The sequence below is a fragment of the Pyrgilauda ruficollis genome, unplaced genomic scaffold (genome assembly GCF_017590135.1).
Source record: "Pyrgilauda ruficollis isolate IOZ18807 unplaced genomic scaffold, ASM1759013v1 scaffold71, whole genome shotgun sequence".
Lineage (NCBI taxonomy): Eukaryota > Metazoa > Chordata > Aves > Passeriformes > Passeridae > Pyrgilauda > Pyrgilauda ruficollis.
The window spans coordinates 1,965,606-1,990,767 of NW_024528933.1; the positions used below are offsets into that span (position 1 = coordinate 1,965,606).

Genomic DNA, 25,162 nt, shown 5'->3' on the forward strand with positions numbered 1-25,162 from the left:
TTAAATTTTTGTTGCAGTACAGATGTTGATACAAGAAAAGTCCTTGTTTCAGTAGTTGCAAACAGACAATTTTTGCATCTTTACTCAAAATTAAATTGTATTCTTCAACTCTGCAGGCTTGAAAGACCTCTTGATCCCTCTGCAGCATAGCTGTGTTCTCTCCATCTGTAGTCTACGTGCTCCTTGAGATTTGTGTCTAAGCTGCCTGTGAAAGATAATTAAGGGAGGCAGATCATATATCCTAGAGAGCAGTCTATATCTGTTTATACATTCACTGTAAGAAAATTTTAGGCATCCATAGAAAAAAAACCTGAGGTTCAGTACTGGTACTCTGAATTACTTGGGTATATATTACAACCAAGTGACAGTTTTGTCACAAGCGAAATCTAAACTCTACTATCTCTCAAGTAAATTTTACTCCAAGGTGTTGTGTAAGCACTGTTTTGCTGCTCTTTTGAATGGATACTGTGCAGCAGAACTGTACGAAACAGGGCCAAGTCTGCTCCGCCATCTATCCATTACCCTCCCTTCTCTGAATGGATGTAGTAAAATAAGGAAGCCCCTCTAGCTGAGTAGTCTGTGTTATAGTGAACTGTTAATGAAATAATTTAATGGAAGAGCAAGGATATTTCTTTTAGGTGAAAGACCATTAGGAAAGACTCAATAGAGCTGTATAAAGCAGAATTTAGTGGAAATTAGCAAGTGCTCATTATCAGAACTGCATGAGAAGAAATGTTTTTAAATGAGAAGTGATTATAAGCACAGACAGGTCATACTGAGCACTAGAAATCCTGGGCTACTTGTCTGCATTTGAGCTTGCAGGCATAGGTTTGTGGAGTCTACAAGCCTTCTGTATAAATGCTGGATACACTCATACTAGGCAAAATTAAAAGTAGGCCTTTTAAATGATGGCAGGTCTTTTACAGTTCATGAGTTTGGGTCATTTAGCTGTTGAAAATTTTCTAAATTGCAGAGTGTACCTCTAAAAGAACAATTATAGATTTCTAGCAGCAAAGCTAGATTTTTCAGAACAGAAAAACAGTTTCTGAGAACTCTGTGTTCTGAGTCACTATATTATCATCCATAGATTCAAAGGATTGTTTACCTTCAGCTGTGGAACAGCTTTGATTAGATGTATGCCTGCTTAGCTTTTGTCTTTGCTTCAAATGAAATTGCTCATGCTGAACATTTACGCCGCTGTGTTACATATTCATGGTAAGCATAAAGCAAACTTGACTCTGTACATCCAAGCATATTGGAAAATACTTCTGTGTAAGAAAGCACTTCTTTTACTTCCGTATTGCCTAACACAAGTGGTAATAGCAATTTAAATGAAGAGTCAAGATTATTTGCTGTAATCAGAAGGAAATTCTGCAGACATCAGAACAGTATTTGCAAAGCTGAAGCTTTTCTCCCCACATTAACTACATCTTCACATCATGCCATAAACTAATCCATAACTGGGTGGAGATTATAAAAATCTGTTCTGTGGGCAATCTAGCCTATGTTGTCCAACAGTGGATTTCTTTCTGTGAAGTGATACTAACCACTGTTCACTGTGGTAGTTTTGACATTTATAAAATCTCTGACATTCTAGAAAACAGCGAATCAAGCTTGAATTTCCTATAAACATACACTTTATTCAGACAAACCTGGAGTCAAGAGGAACTGCTGCTTTTTTTTTTTCAATTCTGAAAACATGATTCTCATTGGAAAAATCACAGAAAAATTATTTTCAATGCCAATGACACAATGATTCTTCATCAGCAAAGCTGTTAATCTGTTGTGGCACTTGGATGTTGTGAATTGATGGAATATCTTTCTAACCTGTGTTTGTTTCCCCTGACCTCTGGGTGATTACATGTGGAGATACAGTTCTAGATGTTCTGATGTAGGAAAGAGATACTATCTGACTAAAGCATATCTCCTGGGCCTTCAGATGTGGTAACCACTTTCTCTTCCTCCTCCTCATCTATCTGCATCCTAAACTTGGTGCACAAATGGTAATGTCACATTCCCTTTGTAAATTCCTTGGGCAGAGGGACCTATCCTCTTGGGTCATTCTGTAAAGCATCTGTGGAACCACAATGGCATGTCAATAATTATGATAACACTATAATCAGTCACGAGGGAGTGCTAGTTGACTCTCATGAGTTACAACCAATGCTGTGTACTGCAGAACTAGGAATGCTTTTATCTCCTTATATGGTTTACAGACATCTGTAATAATGGACAGACACCTGCATAAGGGACATAACAAAGACACACGGTGGCAGTGGTATCAGTTCCCTTTTAAGAACAAGTGCCAAAATGGCTAAAGGTATAGTTCCAGTTTTTTGAAAATGTTTCCTTGCTTGTTTGTTCAGTGCACTCTGTCCACCTAAAGCAAAGGTAGTTCAACTGCAGAGGAATTAAAGGGAGTAGTAAAGAAGGGCAAAATTCTTTTTGGTGAAGTTGTCTCTGCTCCTTGTCACTCAGAAGTAAGTACAACAAAGTAAGTAAATTCAGGTCTTAGAACTCTGTGTTCACTGTTTCAAAAATCAAAATAACAGGTAAAGACTTCTTAAGTTTGACTCTGGTGTGTTACAGTTTTTGCAGCAATGCTGTTATACAAAAGCACTAACAGAGGGCAAATGAAATATTGTGTTTTCCTATTGACATCATCATTCTTTGTAAATCGTCAAGGAAATGCTTCTGTCTTTTCTTCCCCTTTTCTTGAATAACCAAAAAAAAAAAAAAAAAAAAAAAAGAAAAGAAAAAAAAAAGGCCTAATTACCATTCACTGGCAATTGGAAATGTTGGGTTTCCTTTTTTGTTGATTTTTTAAATTTTTTTTTCCTTTGGATGGGGGTGGGTGTATAGTTGCTGAAAGGTCTTTGGATTTAAACAGAAGACATTCAACAGTAACAATAGTGTATATGTTGAAAAAAACTGCTGGAAAACGTAGAGAAAAAGAAGACGGGGGGAAGCAACCACCCTCTGGCAGATGTTCAAGTGCGTGTTGAGACAGAGCAGCAAGTCAGTGAAAGGCAGGAGTTGCCTGCTCAGTGTTGTGACTCTGCAGAAGTCCTGAAGTGACACATGCATCACAGGGCTGTCACAGTGCTGACACAGGCCAGGGGTCATGGTTAAGAGTTGGGTGTTGCTGGAGAAGGCTGAGGAAGCAGAGGTGGCCCCTCTGTGCTCTGTGTGTGGGTCTGTGTACTCCTTTCCCGTCAACGCTGGCCCAGCACAGCCAAAAAAGCGGTTCCTTGGCAGGGCTTAATGGCAGGATGATGTAGTCTGTTGTGACTAGTGCATTCCTTTCAGGTTAAACTAGGGAAATGGCATTGTGTTAAAATTCCAAGTCGCATGAATGTTTTATTGCCACAAGTGCATTCAGGCCTCAAGGGGAGTGTGTGTGGTGGGGAAAGGAGGAGGGAGGGTGACTTAGTGACTCGAGAACTATCAGAAGAGCACTTCCCCTGGAAAATTTTACCCGGCAGCATGAAGCTTACGGGCTGCAATAGTCACTTAGACAGGTTTCGCTTTTCCTAAGCTGTGGCTGTTTAAAATCTCTCAGTCCAGACAATTAGCAGCTGAAGAAAATATGACAAGACACACGCAAAGAGATTGGGAGGTAGAGGGAAAGGAATGCACTAGGAGGGAGCTGGGTTGCCTTCTGTAAACTGCCAGACCTCTCCCCCGTCCCCCTCCTGCTCTGCTGCCCAAGCCCATGGCCTGGGACAAGGGGGGGGAGGTTTTTTCCCCTCCTTGTCTGTTGATGGCCAGGAATGATCTGTTAACTGTACACCCCTGGCTGAGAGGCCAAAGCAGCTCATGGTACTGTATGTTACCATTACTACTCCCTCATTCCTTTTTACATTTTTTAAACATCTCTTTGTATTAATGGTTGACATGACTCAGGAGGATTTAATTTTAGACTGCAAAAGGACTAAGTAACAAAACGTAACAATACTGCACATTTGTGAGATTTTATTTCTTTAAGGGAATAAGCTTATCCTTCCAACTGGCATTAGTTGTAGTAATAACTTTTAAGCAAAGTTTAAACAGGACTGTTTAGTACAGCAAGAATAGGCAACTTGGAACAACAGTCCTGCAGATACAGTCCTTGGAAAGAAACTTTGTCTTGAGTCATACTTGATTTTTTCAGTGTCTCTGTGTTTTTATATGGTCTCAGTCTACTCAAGTCATGTGTTATGTGTGATTTTTAACAGATTTATAAAAGTAAATTACTGTGAAGCCTTCAGAGCTCTTTGTGGTGTAAAATTATAGTATATGTAATACCAATTAATACATTAATTGGTTTTATGTACAAATTACTAGTGATTAGTGTGAAAGTATTCTGTGTGTCTGTGTATATAGGAATGAAGTTGGGAGCTCTGTGACATTTGTGGGTTATCTTGATCTCTGAAAACCAGACTATTTTTACAAAATTTAAACACCTGTGTTTGGACAATTTTGTCATGGAATTTATGCACATGTGTACACAAATAAGCCAACTCCCTTAGGCTTTCTGCATGTACTCTTGGGAAATTGCTGAAGTCAAAGAAGGATGTAAATAAAGATTGATTCGGTCTCCCATGTAACAAAATGCTCTAGATATTTGTATATATTTATCTTAGGGTGCAAAATGCTGTTTGCATATTTTTGTTTACAGAAAAAACAACACAAGTGATGTGATGGGTTTTGGGTTTTGAGTGCAGGTGAGAAATGGTCACAAAGGTCACAGAGAAGATTTAGTGTCTTGCAGTCATTTGCAATAACCATGCCACTTCAAGCTTATCTATGGTCTTAACTTTATTGTTGCTCATGTTAGCATTTTTTTACTGCTAGATGATTTCCTTTCTTGCTAGGGTTCTTTCAGGCCATGTATTATATAGATATATCATTGATTTCTGAATGATATGCTATTAGTGATATCAAACTTTGTATGCAAGAGTAAATAAAAAGCAATGATGCTTAATACTGACAGGTTAGCATGGAAAGCAGTGAAAGTAAGCCTACAGTACTTAAAATAAGAAAAAAATTAATGAATAAAAATAAGAGGAACTTCTTCCATCTTATGTAAGTATGTACATAGTCTCTCTGTACACCTATGAGTCAAAAATTAATGTAGTGCATTTTACCAGCAAAGAAAAACGCAAGACTTGTTTGAAATGTTTCACAGTATGGAGAAGATGCACACACTGTAATTTCTCATTTTTCCATGTATCTCCCAGAAAATCCAGATATACTGGACATTTTTCCTTTAAAGAATCTAGCATTAGGAAAGAAAAGAAATCGCCAAACAACCTATAATCAACCATTTCCTGTGTTATATATTGCATAAGAGCTGTTAGAACATCTATATTTGACTTTATGCTTAATTCTTTTGCTTGCATAAAATGAGATCTTATTGTTAATTAAAGATGTTAATCTGATTAGTTGCCATTTATGAAGTTTTAGGGGTGGTGTTTTTAAACAGTCAAACGACAAAGCTTATGGAAGGTTATAAACCCAACAAGCAGTAAGCCATAAAGGAAATAATGATTTATAGACAGAATAATTACTTCAAATTTCAGAAACCCTTATTAACACCTTTCATAAATTCTAAACAATATGTATTTTAAATATGATAGACATTTCAAACTATATTCAGTACAAACTCTCTAAGAGTTTGCACATGATGGCCTCCTAAGAGGCCATCATTTCATTTTCATTTCATTTCATTTTTAAAATGCAAATTTTAAAATTACTCTTATTGAAGATAATGTGGTCAGTGATCTATGATCATATAATGTATGTAAATATATTTATGCTACTATATGTAACTGTTAAAAGTAATTTTCCAAGTCAATTGCAATAAATAGTAACACATTTCTAAATACTGTGAAGAAAATTTTGGAAATTCCCTGCAATCAGATTTCTCATATCATTCTTAAAAGAGGTAATTTGACAGAAGGTCAAATTTAGCTACAAGTCTGATGCTTAAAATAAAATGAAGTTCTTTCATCATTTTTAAAACAGAAGATGCATTTTCTTTGTATGCATAGCAATGTGAAAGTACAACTAACTTTCTAATTAAAGCAGAGCAAGCACTACATTAATTTTGCAGTCTCTTGTCTCAGGGTGAAAAAAGATAGCGAACCATTTTGATTTTATATCTATTATACTATGAAGGGAATAATGTGCAATACATGATGGCTGGGAATTTCAGAGAATGCTAAGCATTCATTGCTAAGCATTTTTTTGGATTTCACAAAACAGTGATACTGGTGTAAAAATGAAGTCATTAAAAACAATACATTTTACATTAATATTTCTGTCTTTTGATACTTTGAAATACACTAAGGTCAGACATTTATACTTCAGCTTGCAAGTATAAAGTAGAAATTAAGCCTGAATTTTACACTGATGCTTCCAGTAGTTGCATCTTCATGCCCCTGCCCTGTCAACCCCCAACCAAAAAAAAAAACAAAACAAAACAAAACAAAAAAAACCAAAACAAAAAAAAAAAAAAAAACCAAAAAAACCCAAAGAAAACAAAAAAAAAAAACCAAAAAAAACCCAAAGCAAAAAAACAGATAATTTGAGAAACATACACACAGACCTAGCATATATCTGTATACACACATCTATCTACAGATCAGTAAGGCCTGTATCTCCATGTACATACTCATATGCTACTCTAAGCTCAAATGTAGACTTACTAGTTTAGACCTATTTAAATTTTGCTATAACTACATTGAACTACACCAGTAATTCAATGAACAATGACTCAAAATATGATCTGGTCTTGTAAGTCTGCTGTGCCACCAAATTAAGTCCATCTACTTAGCACAACAAATGTGAAGTGAAACATGTAAGCAAACCCCCTCTGTCACTGAACTTTAATTGTCCACATTTTACCTCAGGTTTACAGTGGGTGATAAATGCATGTGCCTTTAGGTATCATTGTTAAGCTGAGATGCAACAATTTTTTAAACCATGATAATGTGTATGAGCTCAAAACCAGATTTATACTAACGTGAATAGATCTTATCTAAAGATGTCTAAATTATGATTTTGAACTACTGTAATGATCCATTTTTAGATGAATTCATGTATTTTGATGTAATCTTCCTAATAAAGTCAGTCCTCGAAAGATGATAACTTACATTATACCTATATTAACTTATAATCATTAAAAAGGATATTATTTCTAATAATAAGACAGCTTAAATAGTAATTTTGAGCATTTTTCTTAAAGGGTCTTGAGATATCATTTAAGGATGAGTTTTTTATCTCTCTCATGTTTGTGGTGTGCATACCATGTCAAGACAAGTTAATCAAAAGAGAAAGGTCTTGAAGGCACAAAACTGAATATTACCAGTTGTAGAGATAGTCCTTTATGTGGGACTTCAAGTTAATTCTTCATGTACCATGCTCTCATGTGACAAAAAAAAAAAAAAAAAAAAAATCAGTTACTTCTTATTACTTAGCTGTTATTTTTTTTTTCCTGATTGCATCTCTGTTAGAAGTTTTTTGTGTTTCAGCATATTCTTTTACACTTTGGTTAAAGGAGTTCCAGCTAGTTTATAATGTCAAAGAATTGCAATATTTTTTCCCATACAGCTCAAACCTCAACAATCAATAACAAACAATAACAAGCTCAAACAATCTATAGCTTTAAACACTATTATGTAAATAATTCTTGTTAGCAGGTTCTTTCAAGGCCAAATTTGAAAAAAAATTATTTGGATATTTGGACTATGAATAAGCAAAGCATTTAGTGATGTTTCATATGTTTACACTTACATACTTGGCTTATATATGTAGTCTGAATTAGGAAAGAAAATGAGAAATAGACAGGGCAATATGTACGTGTATCTGCAGGAAAAGTGACAGAAAGGTACATAAATGATTTGTTGTTTCATTGTTGACTTTGTAGAAATATTGTTAGTTTGTTAGCTTTGTTAATTAAAAAAAAAAAAAAAATTACCATCTGACTGTGGCTGCAAAAAATCAGTGTCAAAATGAAACATTTGCAAGGCCCAGAAATAAAATGTAAACCGGAGCAAGCACGTATGCTTTAGTTTCTTTTAACTCTATTTGTTCTTAAGTCATACAGGAAAAATAAATAAATAAAGACTGATTGTAGGTATCAGTTATTTAGAGCATTGTGAAGATAAAATTTCCACAGTAGTTTTTGAAAGTTTCCTATTATTGCCTTGTAAAATTGTTTACAAAATTGCCTTAGAATGTAGACTGTTTGCTAGTGAACTGTTTAGTTATTTTTGGCCTGTTTCTAGCTGTCTTCTTGTATTTTTAGGTAAGCACATAACCTCAACCAAATAATGGATTTTTAGATCCCCATGGAGGACAGTGTGGACCCATGGGCAGACTTAAGTGGTATCCTTTCATGAGGGCAGTATGTTTTCAGCAGATTGGTCCTCTGCTTTCTTAGACTTGGATATGAAGTGGAAGACAGAAATACACACATCTGCATCTTCTGAATAGAGACTAAGCTTGATGTTCCTTGGCACTAGCTGACAAACTATTAAGGCCACTTTCAGACACTACTTTTACCTGCACAAACCCTGACCCCCACCCATTCCTGTTTTATTAAAATGCCTGTAAAAACATGTTTAAAACAAATAAATAGGTTTCTACAGGGAGTAGGCTGTTTTTAACAAAGAGAGAGAAGCAAACAAACAGGTTGCTCATTCCTTACAAGGAAACTGAAGAATGGTAATAAAATGCTTAGAAATAAATTCATGTAGTTCTTGTTTTGATTTGCACATGAGATGGTTTTTCACAGCAGAAATGTTGCATAAGCACTGCCACTTGACTAGTATTATCTGTGGTAGGATAAGCAGGGATAAGGACAATAAAACATGTGCCAAGTTGTGCTGATTTACAGAGTAATGTATATTCCTCCCTTCTACATGTCTAGTGTTATCTAAAGGAATAAATTGCATGTTGAAAGACTTAGGGTATTAGTATTTCAATCATTTATTTAGCTAGCCTTCCTCTCCTCTCTGAAAAACAGCAGATGCTTACCTCAGTCTGACATTGAGTTGTTGACTGGCACAAAACATGGGAGCCACCACATAATGCTGTCACAAGTGTAAATTACTAGCCTCTTTAAGTTCCAGTACTTCTATTTGAAAACACTTAATCAATGTTCAATCATTTTAATTGATAAGAGCTATGTGTAGAGCTTAGAATGACAGAAACATAGGTAAAATAGAAATATAGAGTAATAAGAAAAAGAAATCTAACATCTAATATGAAGATTCTGGGAAATGCTCAAAAAAACAACAACAAAAAAAGAAGCTGCTGGTTGTACTGATGTACTGTTGCACTTCTGTTCTATCTGATAGCATTTAATCTCTGCAGCCTATTCAGGTGTCCCATTAAATTTTGACCAAGAATATGATGAAAACTTTAGAAAAAGTCAATTGCAAAGTGAAAGTAAAATACTTCTAGTTTTAGGCCTTGAAAAGTTTGTGTAACGGAGAAGGAAGAGTTTTTATATAAATGACCATATTCAGTAATCAAGATGTGTATTGGCAATGTTCTTATTTCTTAGAGAGCAAATCATGTTTACTCTCTTTTCTTCCATTTTCTTCTTCCATCTTCTTCCATCCACAACCAAATTCAGTCCTCCTGGCTGTGGAGTAAACCACCTTAATTTATTGATCTTGCTCTAAAGACTATATTTTCATATTCCGTCACTAATAACTTGTTGATTTAATGTTAGGATTTTACTGATATGCTGCCCATTTCTTAGAAAGCTGCACTAGGAAGGAAGTTGGGTAATCATCTATTGAATTTTCTTGCAAAGTATGCTTTAAATAGTGACATTTTATAATGTTTTATATTACATTAACATGTAAAATAGTTGCATATTTGGAACCAGCTGGAAGTATTGGAAGTATGGCCTTTAGCAATATATTTGTCACAACAGTGTCTCTTGAACCAAATTTTTTTTTTTTTTTTTTTTTTTTTTGTCTTCGTGCTTTGTCTCGGGATTTTTCTCTTCCTTCAGGCAGCAACTTCTGTTGCAGTTTTCTGTTACCAAAGAAAACATTGTATACTGCATTCAGTGGCTCTCCATCTCAGTCATTAGTGTGTGAATATGCAGAGTGTCATTACACTACTGATGAAATGGTATTCTTGCCAAAGTCCTTAAGCCTTACCCATAGTTGTACCTGAGTTCTTTGGTCTGCACAGGTGTCTTCTCTGACTGTGTGTCATAAATGTCAGAACTAAGTAAAGTAAGTGCTTCAAGCTTTGCCTTCTGCTTCAGAAATCCACTTCTTGAATTTTATTTTTTTTTTTTTGTGCTACTCATATGTGTGTATGGACCCTGTGCTGATTTATCCTTACATTTGCTCTGTATTTCTGAAGGCATGCATGTCTCTCAAGGATTCTGTTGGTGCTAATGAGCCACAGCAGAACCTTTCAATGAGGAAATAATCCCACAAGCATCAACCCGCATTCTAGCATGGTTTACGTAAAAGAATAAAAATTTTTAGAGGGAAATGACAGAGATTTCCTTTATGAAATAGGGAAAAATATTGAAAAGTAGACTGTACTTCCATCTTTTCCTGAGCTTGCATCTGGTTTCAGTATCCACACTCCTGGCACATCTCTGGGACTGAAGAACATGCAGTGCTTACACAAGAGTTTCAGGGTTGCCTTCTGGCAGCCCTCAAGTCCCTTTGAACTACAGAAAAATTTCCACAGTGTCAGTCACATTCCCACACTGGTGACATGTCTTTGATCTGTCCATTGCCTGTTGCAGATTTTCCCTATGACCTGTTAAAATTCCGTAATTCTTAACCTTTCCTTGACAGTCACTGGCTCTGGCCTGAAAAGGCATTCTGAGTCTCATTGTTATTTACAAGAAACATCTGGCTCTGGGCGCTTTCCATTAGCTGCACCAGTCATTGAAGTGTCTTTCACTTCTACCTCTTGTCACTTCTTCTCTCCCTTTGGCCTATCTTTTCAACTCCTGGTCAGAACAGCATCATTCCTATTTTATTCCATGTTCTTATTGCCTCTGGACAGCCTTAGTATGGAAAGGCAATGTGTACATGTGTGTTCATATCAGTGTGAGAAGGAGAGGAGTGAAGGATTTGGCAGATATTTCTCCCGTAGCTTAGAATGACTATTACCTCAAACACCCCTAGTTTACATAAAAGGCCATGCCTCTACTTCCCTCTCGCCTTATTTCCTATATTGGTGGGAGGGATAAATGTCGGGAGGGATAAATGTCAGGAGGGATAGAAGGGGAAAAATGCCTTTATGCTTCTTGTATCTTTTGTTTCTGCTGATGATACACAAGGCAAATTGTAAATAGCTCCTTCAGATAGAGTTGTTATTCCTTTGAGAGAGATTCTACACAGTAGCTGTGCTCTCAGCACAGCTATGCCCCAGGGATCAGAGAGGGACACTTTAAAGACCCTTTCATTCATTTCTGCATTTTTGACAGAAAGAAATTTAGCTTTTTATCACACAAATGTCATCCAATCATTAAAGCTTGAACATTATTTCAAAATTTTTAGTAGCAGTCAGCACAATATCAAACAATGTCAAACTATGAATTTGCGTGACACTCAGAATCCAAAGCCTTTGAATCCTCGTACACTGTCTGCCATGTACAACATAGCACACAAATAAAAAGAACTAAAGAAAAAAAGACAGCTCAGGTACAAATTTTATCAGAGTAATAATGGGGTTTTATTCCATTTATTCACCCATCATTCAAATAAGGTTGAGAGACCTGGATAATACTAGAATTCATGAAGTGAAAGACACTAAATGCTTGGCTAATTATACTTGTTCTCAACCTGGTTTTAATATTTTTACCACTTGGGAAAATAGATGACAAAGCAGATTGTAGTGTACATTTCTGTATTACATTTATTAGAGAATACTTTTGTCATTCCTGGGAGATCAACTTTATCTGACAGTTTTTTGTGTGACCTAAAATGTGTTAAGGGAGATTCTGTGTGTACAGGTATGTATTTGCTAACATTCAGAGTAATAACATTCTTGTCTTCCTTGTTCTTGAAATATGATGTATATGGTTGTATATTTAAATTTTAAAGTTTAAAATCGAAGTCCTCAACTTTTAGTATATCTAAAACTGATGCAAAACTAATCATCTGCTATCCTGGAGTTCAGCACCTTTCTGGAAAAGCACCTTTCTGGAAAATTAACGTCTAGTTCGAACTCTAATGGAATGTATCATTGGATATAATAATTTGGAGTGGAGGGAATCCATTGAGCCTGGAGAGATAAGGTGAAGAACAGATTCTAGAAATTACTTTGTGCTCTCATTTGTTTGTATTGCTGTTCATATTGATTTGAACAATTACAGTGATGATCACGAGTGGAAAAGTAAGATGGAGCAGCTTCCACAGTCATTAATTTTTGATGGTCTATGAAACACTTGCTGCTGGCTTACAGAGATCTGCCTAGTTCTGTGGTGTTGGCTTTCTTCTTTTATTTCTGCTGCTGCATTGCATGCACATTTTCCTGCTTGTAGTCTTCTAGGTATACAACCACCCTGGGATGTTAAATAACAGCAGGTGGGAAGGGCTCCACATGAATGGGAGGAAAAGTTGTCCCACACAGCGTTTTGTCTCTTAAGATGTTGTCCAAGCTCTTTAGCAGCAAGAGAATCCTTGAAGCATAAGAGGAAGAAAAGCTTGACTATAAATACAGACGTTTGCATAGGATACTGTAGTTGTGGAAGAACAGAAAGATGCAGAAATGGAAAATAAAAAGTCACTGAGGTTGAACTGGCCACACTGAAGAGGAAAAAAAAAAAGCTGAGATCTGAAGAAAGATGACTTAATGGTTTGGAAAAGATAGTGAAGAAAGTTCCTCATTCATGGAACAGTAAAAGTAGAAAGCTAAAAGGACGAATAAAAGAAGTCAGGACTAAGACCATGCTATTTGCTATTTACACTGTGTTAAAATACATTGTCAAAATGAGTCATTGGAGTAATTTCAGATGCCTGGAAATTCAGATTTCTGCCTCCATGAAGACATTTGAAAACTAGGATGGTAGTTTCAAATCAGATATAGGTCAAAATCAGAAACTGAGAATAATGATACAATATTAATCTGCATTCTGTTTGAAATTCACTGTTTTGGTCCTTATTAGATCAGACCGCATTGAGCTAGACTGTGACTCTAAAAGTGGGCAGGATGGCAACTAAGATAACCTGAGATTTAAGACTCAAAAATAAACCTGTGTCATATCACAGGTTGAACTGACTGTGCTCCTGTGGTACAGGGAGCTAATCAGGCTAAAACCCCCAATAGTCTTGTTCTGAAGAGAACACAGTTTGTTGACTCTGAGGATGTGAGAGTTGACTAGACAAGAAAAACAACAACATCATACAAAAGTCTGTTGCTCACTTAGGAAAAAAAGAAAACCACTCAATTTACTTTTTACAGTTAATAGTGGATCTAATATCTTTTGGAGGTCTTGGAAAAGATACTTCTAAAAATAATCTATGAGGAAATTTTAAATTCTACAAATGCTTTGTTTCAAACATGGAATTTTGTCTGTGCAGTAGTTTTCTGGAAAGTAAATACATTTTCTAGATTAAAGAGGTCAGTTTTAGTGCCACATTGCACTTAATGTTGAGCTGCCACATAATATTTCAAACATGTGACTGCATTCTGTGATACGTTCTTGGATTTCAATTGCTAGACTGCCCAAAATGGAAGGGATTTCATGTGAATGATGGATTCTCTATCCTTTTAGATGAGTTCTGAAATGAATTTTTTTAAGAGCTGTGAAATGGAATAAATGGTGGAGAGGGCAGGTGTTTAACACCATTTATGCAGAATAACATTCTATCCATAACAAAGGAAGCTGACTTCTAAGGCTGGAATATTGCAATGGTATATCAGGTCACTACTACTTTTTAGTCCTTCTGAGGTTAAGAGTTCAGTGTAAACTAATGGTTTATGTAGAGAAAGCATAAACATTCAGATAGGACCTGGTACTATGTTTTAGCCTTCTTATCAAACTGCATTTCTGCTTTCATTTCATTGTGATAGCTCTGGAATTCCTTTATGTCCTTGCCATCTCTGTGTACTTTACTGTCCATGTAAAATCTCCAAAGCTGTTTGAGACATGTTATCCTTGTGTAGGTGCCTTCCTAATAGGCTTACAAACTCAAAGAAATCCCCAAAATTATCACTGCATGAGAGTGCTGAAGGAAGTTGCCTGAAGATAGTATCCCTTCAGTTTCAGAGTGTAAATTGTCTTCTTCTATTTTTCTTCCAGAGTTTTAAATTTTTTTGACATGACAGGTGTCTAGCACAGTTGATACTTGACAAAAAAATGACAGTGAGAAAAAAGTTATCTTGCCTTCAATGTTTTGCTTTCTTTTTCTTTTAAAAAGGTGTAACATTTAAACTAAATTTGGTTCTAGCTTTATTTTCCAAAGTAAGGACTCCCCAGTCTGGCTCTTTTATTTCAATTTTCTTCTTCCAGGTGGGACTAAGATTATGTTCAGATCATCACTTTTTTCTCTTTTAATATTTGCTCAGTAATCCTGCTGCTAAGGACAGAAGATTGTTCTACTTTCTCACATGTTTGATTCTAAATCTCTTAAAGATCCTAAACATCACAGTTTTCTGATTCTTGAGAATGTTTCAGCGTAAATATTATCCTGTGAAGGCATCATTTACATTTAAAATTATTTGAACTCTTACACAAAAATAAGGCATATGTGTATAGTAACAGCCAATGATAGAAAGATTTATTTGTAGGAAAAGGTTTTAGAGCATTAACGATGATTTTAAATGAGTGTTTTATTGAAGGGTAGTTAGTATACTTAGCACTATGTGAAAGAGCAGTAGTAGATGGTCCTCTCTTGTATACCTTCACAACTGAAACTGATGTTCAGAGTGGTCCAGGTGTGAAACACTGGCCCTAGGTGACTGTCTCCCTGAGCTTTGCAGTTGACATTTTATATAAGACACAGACAACTTTTTCTATGTGACTTAACGTCTTTGTGCTTTACATAAGAAACCAGTTGTTTTAATTGATGAGTGGATTGCAGGAGAGGAGGATTGCTGCACAGGTGTGAAAAAAGACATGGAAGACAAGAGGTAGCTAAATAGGCAAAGGAGGAGGAAGACTATTGGCTGCAGGGAGTAGAATGAGAAGAATATGATGGAGAACAGAAACATAGCCAGAAGCAGAGTTGTTCAGAGCCTTGAAGTTTAGAATGAAGAGCCTGGACTTGAATCAGTTTCCTTTACCTTCCACATCAAAGAAGGGAGTGACATGATCCAGGCAATAGGTGAGAAAGCTCTTATATTACAAGTTTCATGCTACATTAATAGAAAACATACTTAAAAACTGAGGCATTTAAGAGAGGGGGCGAAATAAAAGAGTATTAACAAAGTGGTCTATAAGTGAGAAATATTAATTTGGCAATCAAACTGCAGTTTGGTAGTAGCCATCCTTTGTTTATCACTGCTTTTGTGGCAGAAGCATGCCTGCACAGTAATGTTGACTACTGTACAGAGTGTGCAGTGGAGAAACAGATCCACATGACACTGATTTTATGAGGTGAAAAAGCATGCAATGCACTGCCTTTGGAAACATGGTGTGTTTCCTGTGTTGTTTTATGCTCAGAACCAGAAAGAGTAAATCATTGAAAAATGGACACAACCTTCAGTTTTGTTTTAGCAGCCGCTGGCTTTTAGCAGGTCACCAGCTTTTTGTTTGTTTGTTTGAAAGCAGCTTGAATAGGGCAATGTGTTTCAGTTTGCATGTGTGGTAGTGTGCCTTGTAGAGGAGTGATTCAAAATAGCTTACAGCCCAAAAAGCAGCCCAACTGCAAGTTCACAAGGGTCTGTGTGGGCTACTTTTCCTCTGTAGCGAAATAAAGTAACGTATTCTGCCACTGGAAGGCAGAACTCAAGGCTCAGAGTCATTCAAGATGTTTTCTTTGCCCAAGTTCATTTCTGTCTTAGCTCTACTATCCCTGCATGGCAACCTGCAGTGTAAATAACTCCAACAATAATTTTAAAATATTACTTGAGATGATAAAAAGAAAAGTACTGCTTGAGACATTCAAACACATAGTTTGAATTTTGGCAAAACCTGAATGTTTCATTATTTCATTTAATGGAGAGGATTTTCACTGGACATTTGGAAGGATCTCTGAAGCAGAATCAGACCTGGTAGTTTTGAGTGGGTCAGAAGGAAGAGCAGTGGGTTAGAACCTTATTTTCTCAGAGTCTGTGTTGGTTGTTGCCTAGTGAACATTGTGAGCTGCGTCTGCAATTGTTGGAAGCTGACATCGTTTCCACTAAAAATAACAAAATATTGCCAGCACTGAAAGAGATATGAATGTTTCCCTTGATCCAAAAGTCATCATATTTTAAAGGCTAGGTTTTGTCCAGTCCTCTCTCTGCCCTATTTGATACTTTTATGAAGAAAAAAACCAACACAAAGAAGTTGTTAAAGCAAGGATGAAAACCAAACAACACATCAACTAATGGGCACATATTCTGTTAACTGGAGACTATTTGACTTTGTGAGCCTCCTCTGATAAAAGAATGCGTTCTCTCTGTTGTCAAGCAGTGATTGAGAAAGACTATGTTCATAATGGACCTGAGACTTTCAATAGAGGCCATGTTTACTAAAGTAAGTGTTTGTGTGGGTGGACTTGGAGAGTGTGCTCCAGGCCTTATTTGTTTTCCTTAGTGGCTTAGGAGAGCTTGGAGATGATGCCATGATAGCTAGTGGTGTTTCTTCCTATTTAGAATACTACACAGGACAGAAGAGAGCAGAGAGAGAACCATAGAATCATTGAATGATTTGGACAGGATCTTAAAGACCATCTAGTTCTAACCTCCCTGCCATGGGAAGGGACACATTTCACTAGACCAAGTTGCTCAGAGGCCCATCTAACCTGTCTTTGAACACTTCCAGGGATGAGGCATCCACCACTTCTTTGGAAAACCTGTTCCAGTGCCTCACCACCCTCACAGTAAAGAATTTTGAAAAAGTGTGTCTTCATTATCTTAGTATGTGTGTGAGTGCATATATAATGTTTTATTAGTGTATAAAAACAAATATAATCCTGAATTACAAGCAGAATGGCAGACTTGTAACAGTCATTAAAGTTTACTTCCAGCTTAAATAGTTAGCCTGCTGTCTTTACAGGATATATCTGGTAGAATAGTTGTTTGCTAATGTTTAGACAGTGTTTTGAAGGTGGAACGCTTTTATTAAGTGTTGAATATTGTCACTGTTACTTATCTCTTACTGTTATGTGTGGCTTTATGTACAGCTAGTCAGGGGGAGCTAGCAGCAAAAAATAATTATTCCATTTGTAGTTTCATACAATCCTGGTAGAGAGCTTTTCACTGTAATGGATTGTTTCTAATAACAGAAATAATAGTTTGCTGTGAAATTTTCAGAATTTTGTCTGATAGAAAACACATCTTTTCTCCATCCTGGCTTCTGTATGGTGCAACACCTTTGCTCAATCACCCCACCATTCCATTGCTACTAACACAATTGTTCACTGGGCTGTGCTGCAAACTTGATCTGTAGAATGATCTAAGGTGAAATCACCTTCTTTGATGTTTTTGGAAACCATTTTCAGGGCTAACTCATCCCTGGAGTTATCTTTTGTCATGTTTTGTGATATTGAAATATTAGAACAAAGTTAAACCTGTTTTTGAAGCTCCTTACATTGCGAAGAATAATGATTCATGTAAATTTAGACTCTGAGGCCTATATTTGCAATTGTAGTGAGAGTGAGATGGTAGCTCAGAGCATAAATGGGATGGGTACAACAACCATCTGATATATAGCTAATTGGTGGAGGAGCACTGAACGAAAGCTAAATCAGCAGAATTGTTTATACACACATAGAAAGTAAAAGAGGGGAAAAAAAAAGAAAAAGAACCTCTGTGCCCCAGTGCTTAGTAAACTGTGTATTTCCCTACCCATACCCACATGTGTGGAAGTATTTTCTTCCCTGGTCTCCTGCTGCACTTGCTTATGCCAGAGAGACTTAATGATATGGTCTTATTGATATGCTGATACTGATGGGCTTCCCGAAAGCATCCCCATCTCTGTGCCCCTCTTTTCCCACTGTTTGGAAACTGAAACTCCATTGCACGGTGGAGGATATCAAGGAGCGCATGAGCCAGTTGTAAAGGATGCGTGCAATTTGTGCAACACCTCACACAAAGATAAATATTTACATGTTTGTAGATGAAAATACTTATCTATCTCTCTGTCTATCTGTTTCTCTGCCTATATCCTTATAGTCATAGGTTTAGTTTTTTTCTTTTTCAGTTAAAATACATTTAATTGAATTTTGCTGATGTTTACAACTCCTATGCTTAAACTAAAAAGAGTTGCTTGAGAACAATATTTCATGGCAGTTTAACTCAGTAAATATCACCATTGGTATGTCTTGATCTAAATATCAAGGCAACATTTTTCTTCCAGTTTGTAGGTAGCATCTTGAGTGTTTCAGATTTTTGAGGTCCTTCCGTATGTGACTGGAGTTCTTTTCCCAGGCATACTGAAGTACAAGTGCAAATTTCCATAAAATTTAAATAAGGTATTTCCTGTAATAATGAATAATTGTGGCTGCTCTCTAGGCTGCATTGTAATTAACCATGATCAGACTTGTTAGGCAGAGATATTGCTCCTTTATAATTTGGCAAGCTACTGTGATTTTGCCAGCTTAAACAAACTGCAGCTTTTACTTGCAGAATCACAGGAACAAGATGTGCTTCTGCTGCAGCAGTTTCTCCTTAAAAGCACAGGAATAAACTGATATCTAGGTATGAAAAGCCACCAGTGGTACCAGTAGCTATTCAATTTTTGTAGTTTGTAATGATGCTTTCCCTAGGAGTGTTTGTAATATTGTACGGTGTCATAGTTGTGAGTTAGTTAAATCTAGCATTGTGGCTCAGAAAAGAGAAAGTGACCCTTTTATGTTTTATTTAGCAGATATTTCTGCAGGGCAAATCTCTATGGAAAAAAACTATAAGGGGGCATGGGAAGGGAGGGGAGGAAGCGCAAACAAAATCAAACCTAGAACTATAGAAGAACCATAAAAACAGCCCTAAATATTTTTTTTTTTTAAGAACCAGCAAGTGACCTTGTGCTCAAATACAGATGCTGCTTGCAATAGAATGATCTCTGTGGACTCAGTAGCACTGTATCTGGACACTTGGTCAGCCTCTGTTTCTCTGTCTTTCTCTTTTTGTGTTAGGAACTGTTCGAAACAGTACTGTCTAGTTACTGCGGTGTCTTTCATTTAGATTCTGTTTATTGACTAAACCACAAGGATTCCTGCCCAAAGTACCAGGCAGCCTACGCTTGAATGATTTTGATTTTCTAACATCAGCCCTGGGGTTTATTTGAAAAATGTACATACACTGCAGCTTTAACAAGTCAAGTGACTGCATGATTTTGACCATAGATTAAAGTAGATCTGAAGATCATTAAATTAAAAAAAAAAGGTGGTGCAGGGAAATAAATGTAGTAGTCATTGTACTAGTACTGTGCATGTGTGACACATGTTTTTTGTCTTTTCATCTTCTACAAGAGCCAGAAAGTTTCCTGCCGTTCTCTTTCCAGCTATTGACAAATGATTGCCAGATGTGAGATCTTTGCTGTGCTCTTTCCCCTTCACAAACCTGCAGTGATGGGATATTCGATTCTCCCTTGCCCATTTCATCTCCTTTCCACATCTGCCAAAGATACACAGGCTATACATCCCTACATGAGAGTTTAAAGTTTATTCAGCTCCTCCACTCCCCCCAATAAAACATTTAGAGACAACAGAATGAAGTCCATGTGACTGTCCATAAATCTCGGTGCATTTCAGGGTAGGTTGGTTTTTTCCATTTGTACATATCTAGGCAACTTTGCTTTATTTTTTTGCCTGTATTTCACATATAAGCTTATACAAACATATGTATATATATGCACATGTTTATGTGGAAAAAGTAATGCCAGTTTGAAACTCCTCAGGAGTTCCTGTCATTGTCACATTATATGACTCCTCCTCCTGAATCTGAAGCTAAAGTGTAACATTTTACAGTATTGTCTGATGAAGTTATTTAAATGAGCAACTAAAAGAAACTCAGCAAGATATCTGTGCTGTGAACGATTTTCAAACACTTTAAAAAACATAGATGGAAAAAAGTGTCTGTTAGAGACTGTAGATGATGCATTAACTCTCACTTTCCTCCGGTTTTACTACTGGATTTCTAAGAAAATTCTGAGACTTTCCTTCAAAGTAACTTTTTGTAATCTAAAGAATGAACTAATTTTTACCTTAGCAGAAATAACTCTGGGGTGACCACACACATAACCAGACTCATGTTCAAAAGTTTTCTGGCACTGCTATGTAGAGTTTGTATTGATGGGGATTATTTTTCCCTTCCAAGTCTGCTTTTACAAATGTCTAGTGAAAGAAAAGTGAAAAGAAAAGAAAGAAAAGAAAAGAAAAGAAAAGAAAAGAAAAGAAAAGAAAAGAAAAGAAAAGAAATGAAAAGAAAAGAAAAGAAAAAGAGAAAGAAAAAGAAGAAAAACCCCAAAACAAACAGGACACCCCCCCCAGAAGCAAAGGAATGAAAACAGGGAGAGAGACAGAGGGACAGACTTTCCAACTCCTGACCTTCCTATCAGGTGGACTAACACAGGTGTCCTTTCTGTTTTAAGACTACACTTTTTGGCAAACTGAGCAGATCTTCAGTCCCTGACACAGATCAGCAATTTCTTTTTAATTAGGAAAAAAAGTCAGTAGAATGTTTGCCATATGTGCTCAAAATAGTGGATGGAACTTCAGGAACAGAGTGGACTTACTTGGGTTTTAATCTTAAAAATGCAATCTTAATTTTTAATCTTAAAAACACTTGCTGTTTTGTTATTCCAAGTTTGTACAGTTGTTACCATTTCTGCCTATGTTCTATGTTGAGAAATGATGGTGTATCCTCATCTTCAGCATGTCCAGAATCACTATTTTACTTTTGCCCCTTCTAAGATCTCTAGATATCTTCCATAGAGAAAAATACCTGAAACTTGTGAGAAGAAACCTGTAAGGGAAAATCATCTTCCCATTCAGTAAAAGAGAACCCAAACCCCAAGCTAAATGTGACTACAACTTTTCTAAGACTCCAGGTTTTTTGCATTCTACTTTTGAAGATGATAGGATAGTGAGATAAAATTGTAGGTTAGAGATCATTGGCCATGTGATTACTATTTAAATTTCTCCTTTATTTTTTTCCCCCATTAAAGAAAGGAAAAGTTATTTTTGAAGGAGCACAGAAAACTTCACACCTTGAAGATCAAGACAAACAGTTGTCTGTCTTTTCATGAAACAATCAGGTTTGAACTCCAGCAGGAGGAGATGAGATACTTCAAGTTCAGAACGCTTCACTTAATTTGTCCTTACTAATGTGCTGACTGGTTTCTCATGTCTTCCTTCTTCTTTCACCATGGTTACTAGGGGAGGTAGAGAGGTGCTAAGCAATGGAGGTGTCATCCGGCCTGTGCACTGAGGGAACGTCCTTCAGAGGACGACTTGTCACTAGCCGTCAAAGAAGAGAGTGGCTTTGTGGTCTCTGAACATCTGGCAGCGCTGCACAGGAAGCTGAGGGGGTGTCATTAATTGTGATGAAATAATTTAAACCATCAGGAATAAATGAGGCTGTTAAGCTAAGTTCAGATTCCATTTGCTGTGCACATGTGTCTAGCAGCCTGTGTGCAGTTAAAAAAAAGAAATGAGTTATATTAGCTTGTGAGTAGAAGTGAAACAGATACTGTAAATGAAGTGAGTTACAGTGTGATGACATCATGTTGAACAACATTCAGAGAGTGAGTTTTGTAAAATCAGCATGCAGGAAAGTGGCATGTTACTTTGATAAAGTTTTGCTTAAGATTGCACCTGATGGTGATGGGTAAAGCAAGCAATAATTTGGTGTATGATTTGCAAAACTTACCTTGCAGTTTCCAAACAGAAGTCTATCTTGTGAACAAAACTTTTGCCTACAAATTTTAGCACAACTTTTCCATTATTCTGTACATATCAGTCTGATACATTTAAAACTGGGCCATAGCAGAGATATTTACAAATAAGGGATTGGGACCCCTGTGCAGATGGGTGCTTTTAAAATTTTGTCAGCTTCATTTTGTTGAAGGTAGAAGGGACATTTATTAATGTGATATTTTCTTCACTTGGCGCCGACTGTCCTAATAAATGAAGAAATTATACTGCACCAGATTTCAGAGGAATAAGTAAACACATAATCTTGAACTTGTTGAAAAGCGAATAAAAGAATATTGGGTAAAAGGTCTCAATTTCCTTTTTACTTGAATGCTCCTCAAGTAAAGAATTATCAGCATTCACAAACATACAGAGAAAATGGCTGTACAAAGCTAAATTATTTCAAATAGTTGTTAAATGCAAATGCAGCTGTTTCTAAAAATGGGCAGATACAAAGTGAGCAGTGGCCTGACAAAGAAGAAATGGTTGAAAGTGATAGTTGTGGACATCTCTAAAGTTAAGAAAGTTCACAAATTTACTGATTTATCCCAGGCAGATTTTTGGCATCTGGAGTAATTCTGCAAGACTCTGGCTGAAGGTAGGACACCCAGCCAGAGGTCACAGCCCATGCTTTTACTATCGTCAGCATATGTACTGGTAGGCTGCTTGCAGTGATACAGCTGGAAGGCTGCTTTAAACTCTGACAGTTACCAGCAGATTATTGTTAGGCTTTCTTCCTGTGAGCAGAAGAGACCATGGGTATATGACTGGGACTGTCTTCTGCCTGTATTACAGACAGCTTCTAAAATTGTGCTCACTTTTGTTCCATTGTCCAGTTGCCTGTTTGTGGAATTCCAGTTTCCTTTGGTCAGTTCCTGTTTGGAATTGAGAGTATTATAATATCTGAGTACATGAATTTGCAGTGGATGAGTTTTGGTTAGATAGTTCTGGCATCCCTGGTAAATTTTTTCCATTTCCCTTGAAGGAGTCAGTCGAAAATAGTAGTTAGAACATAGTTGTTAAAAAAAATAAATTAGTTACTCTTTTGGACTTTAAAACGATTTTCATTACTAAAATTGGACATATTTTGTGTTAGTCACTTATATTGTCTTGTCTAAGGGTGCCCAAACAGGATGCAATGGTACAGCAGTTGGTGAAAAATGGTATTTGATCACAGGAAAGACAGTGTATGGAGCACCAGTGTTTCTGGAGTATAAACCTCCCCTTGCATACCCTGTAGGTGAAGTAACTGATAATTTTAGTATAGAAATACTAAGGAAACCCTTGTGATAAAAAAGTTATATACATACAGCTTTGACTCAAAAGATTTTAAAATTTGCAGCTAGGAGTTCTGTACCAGTCCTTCCTTCTGCCTGTAACAATAAATCTATGCTGTGTTCATCACCGAATTTACGCTCATATCAGAGCAGTCTGTAGAATGCTGGGGAGCTGTTTGAACATGTAGAAGCAGGAGTCAGAAAGTGAGGGCCTGGGCCCTGTAAGGAAACTGGTGGAACACTGGGACCTGGAGGTGCTGAGCACTTTCAATCCCTGTTGAGATTTCAGGTAAAATGGAAAAATGGTGCATGTTAGATTGAGGGATTTTAATATGTCTGTAGGTGCTGAACTGCAGGTCAGTGAATTTGAAAAGTTTGGTTTTGGAGAGTTAAAACATTACCAGTATTTCTAAATGAAAAGCATGTTAAATGTTTTTTCCCTGTAGTGCTTTGATAGCACAGGTTGTACCCCACTTTTAATATATTTGAAATGTTTTTGCAGTACATTTGGGTCATGTAGTTTGCTGACATGAAGTTGCAGAAAACAAAATGAAAAGTTTTGGTTTTAGATGTTTCTGCCATATTTGAGATACTGGAATTCTCTACCCGTCCTTTCAAAAGAATGTTTTCTTTTGCAAGGCACCTGCAACCTCTGCAATTTACATACTGGCCTTCTAGACTTTCTTCTGTCACTTTCCTTCTGCCTAATCCCTATCATACATCAATCACATTTGTTTTCATCCTGTGTGAAGCTATGAAGAAACAATTCTTTAGTGATGTCGCTAGAAAATGAATAAATGAAAGCTTTGTGTTCCCCAGACTAATTTCTTCGAGCTAATATACACCGAGAGATATTTCTGTGAAACACTCTGTGTGTTTTAGATTACTAAATAATTGAGTTAAACTAGGACAGAGTAGAGGAGGAGTGAGAAGGAACAAAATAACTACAGAATGAACAGATAGCGCTGCAGACATTGTTAAAACTTAGACTAAATCTGAAAGTAAACCCTGAGAATGGGAGGCGAGGATGGGTGTACTACAGGGATGTAAATATTAGTGTGCTAGCTGCAGTGTAATGGAAAATGTTCAAATTACTTTAATATTTATAAAATAATATTTTAAGGATCCTGTTTTCTTTGACAGAAATAAACAAGCCACCCCCTCTTTCTAGGATCACGTTAGGTTAAAAAATACTCAGAGATTTAAATTGACCCTATTTTGTGCATGGAATATAAATGTGCTTTTAAGGCAACTTACCTTGTTTTGTAAAGCTGTTGGGTGAGGTTTTTGGTATAATAGCACAAATGTTGTGATTATCAAACAAGTTTTTGTGCTATATTTTTGTGATCTTTTAGGGTCTTTTTGTTTGTCAGTTCTTAGAACCCTGAAGAAAGTTGCTCAAACTTCTGGATAAAACAGCTACATGCTGTACTCTCAATTACAGTTAAGTATTTTTTTTTCTTCCCTAGGATGGGAATTGTACTCTTTTAACCCATTGTCCCCTGCCTCATTAAGTACAAATACCCTCCAGACACTGCTTTCTCAAGGCACATCAAAGTTTGTTATAAATGCAGCTCAACATTTGTGGGCAGTGCTGTTTTGTGCTGCTTTGGTACAAAAAAATATTTCACTGGCATGTTAAGTTTGTTAGATATTCCTTATGTAAACCAAAGAGGTGTTCTTTGATGTTCAGACAAATCATGGTTTTAGCAACTTACCATAAAATCGCTAGTTAACTTGTACAAGAAACTTCCCTCAAATGCTGCATTAGCTGATTACAGAGTTCTTTTCATAGCTGGAAAAAACAATTAGAAAAAACAATTAAAACAAGTAGAAAACAAA

At 36.5% G+C, this 25,162-nt stretch overlaps 1 protein-coding gene across 2 annotated transcripts in view; it reads left to right on the forward strand.

The window, feature by feature from the left end:
- The window catches only part of BNC2 (basonuclin 2), a 231,114-nt gene that overhangs the window by 25,563 nt on the left and 180,389 nt on the right, over positions 1 to 25,162 (forward strand). Inside the window, exons 3-4 of one of the 2 annotated variants that reach the window (XM_041485604.1) lie at positions 16,388 to 16,418; positions 17,016 to 17,029. The exons of the other annotated variant lie outside the window; for it this stretch is intronic. Coding sequence (XP_041341538.1) covers positions 16,388 to 16,418; positions 17,016 to 17,029 — 45 coding nt within the window. The remainder of the gene's footprint in view (positions 1 to 16,387; positions 16,419 to 17,015; positions 17,030 to 25,162) is intronic. 2 annotated transcript variants of the gene reach the window in all.